This window comes from Vulpes vulpes, chromosome 5 (assembly GCF_048418805.1).
Source record: "Vulpes vulpes isolate BD-2025 chromosome 5, VulVul3, whole genome shotgun sequence".
In the NCBI taxonomy this organism is placed as follows: Eukaryota; Metazoa; Chordata; class Mammalia; order Carnivora; family Canidae; genus Vulpes; species Vulpes vulpes.
In genome coordinates this window covers 129135472-129150433 of record NC_132784.1, presented here as the reverse complement: position 1 = coordinate 129150433, position 14962 = coordinate 129135472, and the positions used below count along the sequence as shown (strand labels likewise).

Sequence of the window (14962 nt, the reverse complement as noted above, 5' to 3'; positions counted from 1 at the left end):
GAACTTGGGTGATTATTCTCTGGCCTCAGTTTTATAATACACAAGATGAGATAACAGGATGTATGAGCAGGGTTATGAAAATTCAGTGAGAGGTTGTGAGTAAGGTACTTGGCATGTTGTCTAAAGCACAATAAGTGCCGCATAGATCTTGCCCCATTTAAAACCTAAAGGGAGAATTGTATCCAGATGGGAGAGTGGTTAGTAGCCAATCACATTGACAAAGCTGAAATTCTCCAGGGGATTTAGCTCTACTTCTCACCATTCCAGTGAAAAGTTACCTGACTCTCCATTAATATACAAAACACTTAAATTTAGAGGTATTTCTGTAATGGACTTTTCCCATACTTGGCAAAAATAAAATTAAAATGGGGGGGAGGTTGTATTTTGTTGTTGTATGTACTTAAATCTTAATATTTTATCTTACATGATATGTCTAACACCAACAAGCTTGGCCTTCATACTGGTATTTAGTAGATAAACAATTAAAATTTTAAATTTTATTCAGAAAAATTAGGAAATGTTTGTTTTGGCAGCAGATATACTAAAATTGGAATGATAATGAGAAGATAGCATGGACTCTTAAATAAATAAATAAAATCATAAAAAAGGAAAATACATAGGAATATAGTTAGTGATACTTAGTACTTTTAAATATACATGGAAATGTCATTAATTTGTAATTCATGGGCAGCCCCTGTGGCCCAGCGGTTTAGCGCTGACATCTTCAGCCCAGGGTGTGATCCTGGAGACCTGGGATCAAGTCCCATGTCAGGCTCCCAGCATGGAGCCTGCTTCTCTCTCTCTCTCTGTCTCTCTCTCTCTCTCTGTATCTCTAATAAATAAATAAAAAAATCTTAAAAAAATTTGTAATTCATAATCACATATGAGATACTTGTAATTATTTATTTAATAAAAGAAATAAGAGAGGAATAAAATAGAGGAATTTTGAATCAATATTGATATGCAATATTAATTTAATGAATACAATATCAATAGGTATTAATGCCATACGTAATTAAAATGTGATTGCATTTGGTTAATTTATATAGAATTCCTACTGCCTTGTGTTCATCATATATATACCATTAAGGCAATTTACCTGAAAAATTTTTGATTATGAATATATATAAATGTATTAGAAAGATTTATTTTTAAAACTGGTGTCTATTTTATACATCAATGAAATTATTGTGGCCATAGAAAACACTCTTAATAAGTTTAATAAAGAATGTTGAGTGGCACTTGGGTATCTCATTCTGTTAAATATCTAGTTATGATCTCAGGGTTGTGGGATTGAGACCTGACCATGGTGTTGGGCTCCAAGACTGAGTGTGGAGTCTGCTTCAGATTCTCTCTCTCCCTCTCACTCTGCCCCTCAATCCAGCACACACTCTTTCTCTTTAAAAGAAATAAATAAAATCTTTTTTTAAAAGAATGCTAAAAGAAAAACCATGTAAAATAATTACATAAAATATAGGCACTAACCATTTATAATCAAGAATATATTTAATGCTTAGTTAACTATCATGTTGAGAAAGTTATGGAAGATTCAAGATACCTTCTATCCTGAAAAGAATGAAACTTTAGGAATCTAGCAAGAAAAGGTGACAGGAGCTCAGCATAATGTCTTAATTTTCCAAATTCATCATTTGTTTTTCGTTTTTTAAAAGATTTTATGTATTTATTTATGAGAGACACACAGAGAGAGGCAGAGTGAGAAGCAGGCTCCCCACCTGGCACTCGATGGGGGACTCGATCCCAGACCCCAGGATCTCGACCTGAGCCGAAGGCAGAATTTCAACCACTGAGCCACTCAGGCGCCCCTCCAAGTTCATCATTTGATTTTCAAGTTCTTTACTATGATGAATCAGAAATGTTCCTATGAAAAACCAACTTTTTAGCTAGATTCGAAATGTTCCTATGAAAAACCAACTTTTTAGCTAGATTCTTTAATGTATTGACTAGAGGCAAAAATTATGTGACTACCATGTACTTTGAGAAATAAATTTTGCTTTATATAATATGCTTTTAAATTGAAAACAAAGTATATGGTTGGGGAACGATACAGTGTCTTATTATTTTGATCAGTAAAATACTATTTGTACGACAGGCAAGATGTACACAATTAAAACAAGCACATTATGGCCTGATAAGTAATTAGAGCATAAGTAAAAAAGTCATCATCGTTTGCTTACCAATTTAGTATAAAAATCAGGAGCATTGGAGACAGGCAAAATTTCTGAAGAATTTTTTACCCTTTCTTCTCAAAGGAGGAATTCAGTTCTTTTCTTAGGATGTTACCCATGAAATTATTATTCTAATTCCATACTAGTTGAAAGAAAGAAATCAGTAAAGCACTTGTGTTTCAGTGGGAACTCAAATTGGAATGGGTCCTACTATTTATGATATGATTCATTAATATAACCAAGGAATAATCCAGACTTCAAGAGACATGCCCTCGAAAACCACGATGTTTCACTATATAATTTGACATTATGTCTGCAAGAAACTCTGACCATAACTGGTAACATTACGCCATTCTATATAAATTTATTCAGCAGGTGAAATGTAAGAAAATGGAAGGATACCATAGCAAGTTTAGCAGGCTTGTCGGGCAGATTCAACTTTGAGGAGGGATGCTAAGACTCATAATATGGTGTCATCTTAATTATGCTTCAACTTCAAATAAAATTCCAACATAAAATGTACTTTTAATTAACATTTCCTAAAGCAAGACAAAACTCTGACCAGTGTATTTCTTGATTAAGGTACTGTAGGAACATTTCTGAACATTTAAATTTTTTAAATAGGAGTTTTGGAAATATTGCCATTTGTTTCTAAATTTAAGTCATCGTAAGTAATTTGGAGGTGCAACATTACACATTGCCTTCTACAAAGTCCTGCAGTGGTATAATTGTGATAATGAGATGTTCTATAAAATCAGAAATCAAGGAGAAGAATTCCAGTATCACAAGTGGACATGAGATCCATATTTGTAATTAAAGATAAACTTGATAGATTCCCATTCAAACAAGTGACTGTGTATTGTGTCAAAATATTCCACTTTTTGATCCAGGACCCTTCACTTAATAGCTATGACTTTGGGCAAGTTACATAACTTCTACAACCTTTTTTCACATGGAAACTGGAAATAAGCACCTCAAAACCCACTGTGGATGAAAGGCCATGATACCCTACTAATCCTATTGCAACTTTTCCTTTAATTTACTATGTGCTGGGTATTTCCCACCCATAAAATGTTTCTGTTTCTTTATTTAACTTTTATTTGTTATTCCATTGTCTCCAACAGATAAAAGTCCTGAAGAAATTTCCCCCAAGCCCACAATTTTTCTTCCTTCGATTGCTGAAATAAAAGTCCATAAGGCTGGAACATATCTTTGTCATCTTGAGGAAAATATTCCTGATGTTTTTAAGATAGATTGGAAAGAAAAGAACAGCAAAACAATTCTGCAATCCCAGCAGGGAAACACCGTGAAGACTAAGGACACATACATGAAATTCAGCTGGGTGATCGTGACTGAGGAATCATTGGATAAAGAACACCAATGCATTGTCAAAGATGAGAGGAATAAAAAAAGGGTTAATCAAGAGATTGATTTTCCTTCAATAAACAAAGGTATGTGCATATAAACATGAATACAAGCTCCCAGAACCCTGGATTTCAAAGAGAAAACCCTACCTTTTCTGTTAAGTTTTAATGAAAATAAACAATTAAAAAAATTTTTTCTAATGTTGTTGCCTTTCATGGTAGCATGAATGTCCTGCTATTTCTCCCATAGACTGCAAATAGTATGGGTTTGGGGGGCACCTGGGAGACTCAGTAAACTGAGCATCTGACTCTTCATTCAGCTCAAGTCATGACTCAGGGTACTGAGAATGATCACAGTATTGGGCTCTGCACTCAACATGGAGTCTGCTTATGACAAATTCACTTAGCCTTTCAAGCCTCAGTTTAACATCCAAAATATTAATAAAACTGATTATTTTTGCAGTCATTTCATGGATTAAATGAAACAATACCTGTGAAAGCACCTAGCTACCTGGTACACAAGAAATGCTCAGAGTGTACTGTTGAGGATTTTACTTGATCAGGAAATAAGAACAATTATTGCTCTATTCAAAGTATCACCCATCAACAATGAGTTGTTGGAGAGAAAATGCTCTTCATTTGCTGGAGCCAGATTGCAGCTCAACCAGGAATAATAATTTGACTACTGAAATTTTAGTATGATCGTGGGTTTTTTAGATTTGTATTTTATATACAAGAATAAAGGTGAAGTTTAGTAAGTAAAGACTGAGTGATGCTAAGGTCTAAAAACATTCATCCTTTCTACATGATGAATGTATTCTTATTGGTAAAAGTGCTCAGCAAACATTTATTTCAATTCTAGTATGTGCCAGACTGGAAAGGATGCAGGATGAACTATGGTCTCAAGGAGGGTCACTACAGTCAAGTGAATGTACTTTTCCAAATCAATCAGGGTCACTTGTGATTCAAGCATGGTGTCCCAAAGAAGCCTCACTGGGGGAGACGCTGGTCATATTTAGACAGTGTGGGCAGATGGCTGAATGTGCCCCGCCTTGCTGTGATCTACTAACTCACTACACTCGGAAGTCAAGTCCTGGCTTTGACATCACAGACCAGGGCCCCAGAGAGACCATAAGAAGGAATCACTTTGGATTTTACTTGTGATTAACATCATTCTAAGCAGTGGGGAACAAGCACATAACAAGACCTGTGAAGAGCTTTGCTATATCAAGTCTAACTTTCTGAAGTGAGTTTGTGTTCTTGGAGTGTTGAAAACACCCCACATTCCAAAATGGCAACACTTGGCTTATGGCCCAAATTACTAAACCAGGACTTAATACCTAACCTAAGGGCAATTTCACCTTCCCACCACAAGAAGAAGAGTAACCTTTAACTAATCAACATGGGAATTTCCTGGTCAGCCCCAGGAAGCTTCCTGACTGACCCATTCCCTTCCCCTTGGGAGAGTAACCTTGCATAAAACAACGGATTGCTTGCTAAGAATTCCCCTTTTCCCAGGCTCTCTCAATTGTTAAAAACTTTTGCTCCCCTGTAGTCCTTTCCTAAATTGATTAATTAATAGAGCCATTAAATCTTTAAATTTACTTGGTTGAATTTTTGATCCTTAACAGATTTGTTGGCAAGGATGGAATCCAATGTGGACCCCGCGGGGCATTCAGAGGCAAAGCAAAACACAGAGGTGGTAACTTTGAACCCTTCCAGTTCAAGATCTTTCAGGCCTGTCCCAAGCACTGTGGGTGAGTTCTTCCTGCTCTCAGCTCCAGTCACTTTGTGTTCTGCCTCCTAATCTAATTGGTTTTGCTTGGCAGGGCACGGCAGCTTAGGCTGCCAGAGTGTTATGCCCATGTTAAGTTAAACTAGCATGTCTCTTCTCAGCCCCAATGAGCTGCATATTTGCACAGAGTCCAACTGAACTAGCTGAAGGGTCTGCCCAGAGACAAGCAACTAACCTTTCAGACTAAGTGCCCAAGATAGAAACCTCAGCAAGTTTCCAGGAGAATTGGTGGTGCACGTGGAGTCTTCTTGTATCAGAACTCAGAAACATCTCTTACAGCTCATACACTAATGTGCACCTAATTGATTGTCACCATTCCTGTAGATAAAGGCTGCAGCTAACAGGGAAAGGTAGAAAAAACACAAAAATTGGCGTGCAAGAGTTAAGCATTTAGAGGCTGCTAGAGCACTTACTACCTCAGGAACATGCCACTGATAGTACAGGTTGTCAGGAAATGGGATGGATCAGTACTAGATCACTCATCAACCTCAAGAAAACCTCTGTGCAAGGAGCTACACTGCAAAATACACACAATCCCCAATTCCAGGAAACAACCCTTTTAGGTGTTAATTTTCTGATCAAGAATCCCAGTGTCTTAGTTGATGGAATCCTTAAAGAGTCAAGTGCACTACTTCTGTTATACTTGTTTATTTTTCATCTAAGAATTATAGTCCCAGATTAAAGATACCTAGCAAAATGCAAACTCTTAAAAACTTCTTTGGTGTCCTGAGGAATTAACTTGGTAACAATCAGGTTGGAGACCCAAAAATACCAGACAGGAAAGTGGGGTACCACTCATTTGCAGCCAGATATGGCTGGAGTGTGGATTAACTCCATTTGAGGCTAGTGCCCCACCAAACTGGTGTGAGCCCTCAGGGCAACAATAACCTAGAAATATATGTCCATAATGGGGAATTTGTGAATTAGATAAGATCATTAAGATGTGCACTTAAAAGCAAGGGTTCCCTAATTAAACAGAATCCTGTAAAATGTTGACAATTCCAAGGTCCTTTCATTGAAAGACTCACTGCAAAAGGCTAACGAAAGATTAACAATGGACAAACAGTATATAGTCTCATTCATTTAGGGAATATGAAAAATAGTGAAAGGGAATAAAGGGGAAAGGAGAAAAATGAGTGGTAAATATGAGAAAGGGAGACAGAACATGAGAGACTCCTAACTCTGGGAAAGGAACAAGAGGTGGTGGAAGGAGAGGTGGCGGGGGGTGGGGGTGATTGGGGGATGGGCACTGAGGGGGGCACTTGACGGGATGAGCACTGAGTGTTATGCTACATGTTGGCAAATTCAACACCAATTAAAAAATAATAAATAAATAAATAAATAAATAAATAAATAAATAAATAAATAAAAATAAAAAGAAAGATTAACGTTGGAGGAAGTACCTAAAACAGAAGAGTATAAAACTGGTCTAACTTCTGCTCCCCTCTTGGCTCCTTTGAGCGCTCATTATAGTCTGAATTGATTTTCCACTCTGAACAGACTACACAGCCATAAACAGAAGACTGCCAATTTCATGGCTTTACAGACACCTCCATATCTACCTTTGTAGGAGAGCCCCCAAATGAGCCCCGTCCAGAGGGGCAAATTGCTATGTACTTTATTCTCTTAAACAACCACGTGGAATTCTGGTAAATACTGGATCCTGTGCAAAGGATCCTAGAAAAGCTGGTATAGGAGAGGGAAGAGTGGAAATCTTAACCACATTACTAGTGGAATCTCTATCTAAAGTCCTTGTCCACAGGGATAGTAAAATTTCTCATTATCCCATCCTTTCTAAATCTAGACCCATTGCTAGTGATCTTTTCTCTCCCAGATGTTATTCCTGCCTTCCTGCCTGTGTCATCTTGCCTAATTGCTCTTAACTTTCTGCCTGCCTGCGACTTGGCGGATTGTTGGCTCCTTCCTTTGGCTCTCACTGTGAGAGACTCTGAGTATTTGGAGGGTAGTATCCTTTGCACCCTCTTGGGGACCCGGGTAATACACAAGGAGTTACTCTATATGTCAGAAATTCTTAAAACTAAAACTATGCCCCCAGAGGGAAGGAAACAAATTGAAGCTCATGTGCTTGGTTAGATGGATCAATCCATGATGTCATTCCATGTAAATACAAGTCTGAGAATTTGAGAGCAACTGGCTTGACCAATCTTACCAGAAGTAGAAAGGCAGCTCTTGAGGCAACTCAAAGTTCTCCCATTGCTTTATCTATCCCCCAACTTCTCCTATTTATGAAAAAGGGCTTATAAATGGTTGGCTTTAGGAAAGCAAAGTGCTTCTTGGAGGAACATGCATTCTCTGTCATTAAAGTCACACATCTTATTATGTCTTTAAAACGTAAATGCAGCACACAAAAGCTTGATAGTGAGGGAAATAAACGAACCAGGCCTTTTTTTTTTTTTGGCCTTTTTAAAATATAAACTGCTAAAGGGCTCTTGTGCTTACACTCTAGTCTATTCTCCTTGATAATCCTGAGACAAATACAAATCTTAAAATTGTCTGCATAAATATTAGTGGTCGTCAGTCCTTGCACCAGTCTGTGTGTCCATAAATATATATTGTCGATGTGAGATATTTTTCTCCCTAGATGTTTTGCCAAAAATAATTTGTAAAGAGCTCTATTTCCTTGGTTTGAATATAAGCACTTATGAGGATCAGGCATTCTACAACTCTCAGGAAGATAGAAACTAAGTTGAATGTGTTTCAACTTTACATGATCTGGGCACATATTCTCTGGTGGATTTAAGCATAATAGGTATGTTGGTATTGCCTTCTCAGTACTAAAATCAGAAATTTCATGTGCCTGGTTTACTAAAGATCAAGTAAGTAGATGTGATCTCCATTACAAAATGTTACAGGAAAAAACTTGGGAGAATGATGGACTTTGATGTTTCATAAGATATTTTATGCTTTTTATTTAATTCCAATTAATTAACACAGCACATTATATTAGTTTCATGTGCACAATATGGTGATTCAACACTTTGATACATCACCTGTGCCCATCAGGACAAGTGCACCCTTTAATCTCCATCACCTATTTCACCCTTCTCACCCCTTGTCTATGATGTTTTTGTAGGTAATCTCAGATAACGAGATATAAAAAATACACAATTTTAGCTAAAGTTTTAAATAATCTCCCAAATTTTTTGAGGAACTTAAAATCATTGTGTTTTCCGTGTTAAGATACATTCATTATATTCATTCAATATCGAGATCATTTCCAAGCAAGATAAAATACTAATATATTAGTGACTAAACACAGGTTTATCTTCTTTTGTTTCCTTGTTGCATAGAAACAGAAGATAAGTTCGCACCTACTCATAGTCAAGCTTGGTGCTTTACTGAAAGATTGTTTTATGAAGAAGCACACATTTCTAGAAATTATGAAATATATTCATAAATTTGCCAATCTAAAGAATGCTAATTAACAAACTGTTAACAACTGCTTATTGACTAGCTTTCTTTAAATAAAGGTTTCTAGGGGTTAAGAATTCTAGTATATGTAATGTAGACTACTAAAATAATAAAAGAAACAACCTGGAAAGCAAAGAAACTAAGATGTGTATTTTTTCAAAAGAAAATGTATGAGGAATGGAAATATTTTTTTTTAGGGGTGAAGGGATTTTTGTCCTAAAGGGAGGTGGGTTGTCTGAAGATGGTAAACTCAGGACAGAATGTGCGTGTAAAGGAGAAAGTTGCAGAGGTTTGTACAAAGGGGATGTTTGGGGAGGAATGTCATGTGTGGTCAGAGCTGAGTAAGATAGGAATGAAGAATTTTTAAACCAAAGTAAGCTGGTACAGCATTGGAGTTTTATTTTCTCCCTGCCAAAAGGATAAATGGTTTTTTTGGACTTTTTATGTTTCTTTATTCTCTTTGTAGTTTTGGTCTGCTTCAGTCTCTTCGACTTAGAGCATTTCACTGGATTGGTTAAACTGTGGCTCATCTGGTATGTCAGATTACGTGGAATGCATTGTCAAAAAATACTTCACACCAAGTTTTCTAGATATTGTATTTGTAAAAGTGTGGTACGTGCAGATAATATCCATTCTGGTTCTACAAGAACCCCCCCCCCATTGTTAGTAGTTGGTTATCCTGATGACCTTGTAACATGGCACCAATCTGCTTCTGAATCAGAGAAATGAAGGCGGGTAAACATGGCAGTGTTTTAAACAAAGAGTCAAGGCTGAGGGAAAACCAGTGCAGCCACTTTGGTTTTTCCAGGCTCCGTGGCAAAACTAATTTCTCTCAGTTTTTTTTCTTTTTAATCATTCCTTTGCCCTCCTTTGGATATTTTAAATGACTCAAAATATAAGAGGAAATCAGTGGGAAAACTTCTGTAATAGTACAAAAACAGTTTACCATCAATGTTTAGTGTGTCAAGTCCATAATTCTGTAAAAAATATTTTTGCCTCCAGAGACTGTATGGCTCATCATTCTGGACCCTTTGGACACCTGCAGCTGGAATTCGTTCCACTGCCACTTAGTGTGCATTGTCACTGTGCCCTTGTCACAAAAATATTTATATATTTTCTGGATGGTTTAAAGCCTTTATCTGCTATGAGAATGATACATTCACTCTGGCAAAAACATTGTCAAAAATGGGTTTCCCCCTTGAGGCCCACTTTCTGTGACCTCCAGTGACCAAGGCTCCTCCTTCACTAGGTAAATCAAATGGCCTTTAGGAAAATCTTGCCAATCTCTTGGAATTGTCTCAGTGTATAACCTTCTGCTGATCCTTTGTGCTGCCTGCTAGTCTGACCAGCTGGTATAAGTCTCCAATATCTGCAGCTCAAGACTGTCATCAACAGGTTATGGAAATGTTCTTAGATTACAGTTAAAAGGATCCTACAGGTCATGGTTTACTGCCTGCTGATTAGGTGTTTTAGCCAAACATCAGAGGAAGATAGCCCTGGCTATCTCAGTAGAAGAGGGATGTTACCAAGTGGTCCTGCTGTAAAACTAAAGGTTGAACCTTTTACACATCACACATCTACAAATGTCTCCACCTGACACCAGGTCCTACCCAGACACAGGGGATTCTGCAACAACTGAGTGAAGTACAAATAGCAGACATCCAAATTGACTGCTTTCACCCTAACAGGGTTTCAGGACTTCATACTTCAACTAAATATTAAATCTTTTCTCCTTCTTTTCTTTCCTTACGCTGGAAATGGCCTGTATTTCCCATGTCATTGCCATAGGTGTAACCTCTGGAATTTAGAGGAAACTTTTATTCAGTATAGCAGAAAATCTAACACTGGTTCAAAATTTTCTCAAGGTAAATAAGACATCTCATTGGTTGATTCTTCTAAATTTACATCCCAAGGAGTAGGGACTACCAAGAAGCCACGAGGATTAATACCTTTGGCAGGAATCCATGGGGCTTAAATGAAAGATTCCTTCAGCAGAGTCTTTCTTACTTATTTGATTTTAACTGCTTTGAGTATTGGGAGCAATGACATCAGAAAGCACCTCCCAACATGGGGAATTTTTTTTCTATGTATATTTTTCAATTGGAGTTCGATTTGCCAACATATAACAGTGCTCATCCCATCAAGTGCCCCCCTCAGTGCCCATCACTCAACATGGGGAATTATCCTGTTTATAGGCATCATAAAAATCTTCCTGGTGCATTTTGTTCTCTCAAAAGCTTTACATACAAGTTCTAAGTCAGTAACTTTTAAGCAAATGATTTTTTTAGACTGGGGTACTACAAAAGAATGAAAAGTATGACCAGCTCTAAAAACTATAATGTTAAAGTGATAATCCTTGAATATCACAAGGCTTATGCAAAAGGTCAAGACCTGTGTATATCAATCACCCAAAGGAGCAACAGGAACTGTTGAAAACTTCAGAGCAGTTTCTGACAGTAGAGTTAATGCCTTCAATTTTGATCCCTTTTCTAGGTTAAGCTGAGAATGTGATCAAAAGGCAGGGTTGTTGTAAAGGAAACCTCAGGGTCACAATGTACTCATTTAGCTTAAGGCCACAAGTCAGTAAACCAACTCTTCATAGCTACCCAACTGCAGTTTCAACAGCCAGAACTGGAACCTTTAGCCAGTGGACATGGGAGTTTTCTGGTCAGCACTATGGCCCCTCTGCTCCCCTTATGAGAGCGACCCTGCCTCAAACAATGAATTCTTTGCTAATAATTTCTTTTTCTCTCCCTCTCTACCTTGAAATACCTCTGTCCTGTAGCCCTTAGGAGTTGCCTCCTACTTGCTAGATGGGATGATGCCCGATTCGTGAACAGGTTGAAAATACAGCCAAAATATACTCAGTTGAATTTTTCTTATTTCATAGATTCTCAGTTTGTCCAATGATCAGATTAGGATTAAATATTTACTTTTACTTTCCCCAGAAATGTGATGCAAAGCAAATGAAATTACATCAGTGAAAATACATGCTGTTGAAAACATGACATGGATGAATTTATTCCTATATTTATTGTATTTATTTTCTTTCCTAAAACTAGCTTAAATCAAATTATACAGAGAGCCTTAATGTTTATTTCTACAGCTAACAGAGGGAGACAAATGGGCATGGCATAAATGTAATGAAACCACTGGGCTTAGGTTTTGATTTTTCCAGTGTGACAAGAAAAGTAAAAAGTATAGTAAGTTCCATGGCGATGATTGTGATAAGGGAGGTGTTCCTGTTAATGATGTGCCTCACTTCACAGTTACTTCTGAAAGGAATGTCTTCCAAGGTCTTCTCATAACAATAAACAGGGCACTTCTGTTATTGCAATTCTACAGCAGATACCTAGTGCTGGTCCATGGAAGTTTTAATTTTTTTGTAAAAGCTTATATATATACATACATATATATATATACATACATATATATATATATATATATAAATGAATGCACAGAATAGTGAGTGATTCTGAACAGAGATAAACTCATCTCCTCAAACTTTTTGACCAACTTTGACAGAAAAAGGGCACCATGGACACACATACAAGTTGTATTATGAAAATTGTTACTTTGTTGTCTTTTTATCAATCAATGCATGGTGATAAGATATTTTTATGTACCTTTTTTAAGTTTCTATTTTACTTTTAGTTAATTAACCTACAGTGTTATATCAGTTTCAGGTACAAATATCATGAATAAAATCACTGTATGGAAAAGAAAGATATGCTTAGGGCAATTTAATGTGAGCTCTTTAGGATATTTTAACATTTAACATAATTATATTAACATTATCTTTCTTGGGATTTACCCAAAAGACTATACCTCATACCCATTTTTCAAGAGCACACCAACATCAGATTGTGTGGAGTGGATAAAATTGCACACCAGAATCATGTCTGTATGGACAACATAACAGGAGGTGAAAAAGGATAAACCAAAAAACCTTACAGCTCTCTCTTCCTGCATCCATGGTTAATCATCATTAAGGATTTTTGCATTTGTATGTGTGTTAGGTGTTTTTTTTGTTTCTGATTTTTCTTTTCTTTTTTTAAATAATAAATTTATTTTTTATTAGTGTTCAATTTGCAACGTACAGAATAACACCCAGTGCTCATCCTGTCAAGTGCCCCCCTCAGTGCCCATCATCCATTCACCCCCACCTCCCGCCCTCCTCCCCTTCCACCACCCCTAGTTCGTTTCCCAGAGTTAGGAGTCTTTATGTTCTGTCTCCCTTTCTGCTATTTCCTACCCATTTCTTCTCCCTTCCCTTATATTCCCTTTCACTATTATTTACATTCCCCAAATGAATGAGAAAATATAAGGCCTTTCAACCTATTCCTGCAAACAAGTGCACTGAAATGCTGAGCTTTTAGGGGTGCATCAGTAGCTTAGTCAGTTAAGTGCCTGCCTTTGGCCCAGATCATGTTTCCAAAGTCCTGGGATTGAGCCATGTGTTGGGCTCCCTACTCAGCTGCAAATCAGTTTCTAGTTCTCCCTCTGCCCATTTCCACTGCTGATGCTCACTCTCTCTCAAATAAATAAACAAAACTTTAAAAAATTAAAAAGAAAGGCTGAGATTCTTTGATAAAATGGTCATTTGCTAAGACTAATTCAATTATATGGCAGAGATGATGTCTGAGAAGTCACAACGGTGGAATTATGTTTGATTTCTATGGTTATTTATTTATTTATTTATTTATTTATTTATTTATTTATTGGAGTTCAATTTGCCAACATATAGCATAACACCCAGTGCTCATCCATCAAGTGCCCCCCCCACTGCCCATCACCCAGTCAACCCACCCCCCCTGCCCATCTTCCTTTCCACTACCCCTTGTTTGTTTCCCAGAGTTAGGAGTCTCTCATGTGCTGTCACCCTCACTGGTGTTTCCCATTCATTTTCTCTCCTTTCCCCTTTATTCCCTTTCACTATTTCTTATATGGATTGTTTTACAAGATGCTTTCCACAGGCTCTAGCTCATCAATACCCCCACAGCCATCCTTTCACTGCTGGCTCTGACACTCATCACTGGTATGCTATTCAGCAAGGGACATAGACTCTCTAAATTTTATTTCTTTCTGGGTAACACAAAACCTTCCAAATTCAGCTCATATAAATATAATGGGGAGGTGAGATGAGATAATGCCTGTGAACTTCCACATAGCCCCTGGCACAATAACAATCAATCAATAGGTATTGGCTTTCATTAGTATTGTTGTCAGGTCCTCCAACACCATCAGTCCAGAAAAACACGTGCAGGAGTTGGGGCACACATGATTTAAAAGACAGGGCTGCTTCTTACCTTAGATAGGAAATTTACCTAAACCAGACTCCTTCCAACAGGTAAGGTGCTACTGTGGCTTCAGGGTTGGACAAATTCATTTTGGTAGCAACCCTTCATGTGAGCAGTGGGTGCAGAGGACTGGACCGCAGCCACTGTTTCTGGTTATTTTTCTATTCAATAGTATTTATAGAAAAAATACTGTGGAGCAGTCACTGTAGTATGAGCTATGAGCACAGAAGGAAAACAGGATAATGCTAGGCATTACAGTTGTGAGGAAACAAAGGGAAAATGCATCAATCACAAACTGCAACATCTTTATGTGCAGAAATACAATATGTGAATTGATCTACTAAATTATGTAAAATCAAACAAAAAATTTCTGGAATTGGGATAATCATATTTGTATTGGCTCTTCCTCTCTGCCAACAAATTCTATTATCTATCTATCTATCTATCTATCTATCTATCTATCTATCTCTCTATCTTTCTATCATCTGTCATCTATCCACAACAAAACAAAGGTAAACAATAGATATGAACTACTGAATAATATTTGTCCTCATTTCTTTTAGAACTCATTGCTATTAACTCTACAGAGGCTTTCCTGGATGATGAAAATTGTAAGTTTTTGTCTGTGTTTGCCTTTATGTTATGCTGTAGCATTTTTCCTTCCTGATCAACTTAGACTTCAAATTTCCCTGGCTTCAGGGAGAAACCCCAGAATGGCTGGGTCTTGCAAAATAGACTGAGTGATATTTATGTCAATCCATCATTTCTCAGATCATCTTCACACAGTAAACTCTGGTTTGGGTGTGAGAGGACCATGAATTAGGGGTGCAGTGTTGTGCCCTGAATTCCTTCAACAATGGATTTCATTCACTTTGGTGCCCAGTG

General features: G+C 37.3%; 1 gene segment (V, D, J or C); it reads left to right on the top strand.

The window, feature by feature from the left end:
• The window catches only part of LOC112908571 (T-cell receptor gamma chain C region 5/10-13-like), a 40308-nt gene that overhangs the window by 23859 nt on the left and 1487 nt on the right, over window positions 1-14962 (top strand). Inside the window, 3 exon segments of the C gene segment in view lie at window positions 3311-3637; window positions 5182-5307; window positions 14641-14688. Coding sequence covers window positions 3311-3637; window positions 5182-5307; window positions 14641-14688 — 501 coding nt within the window.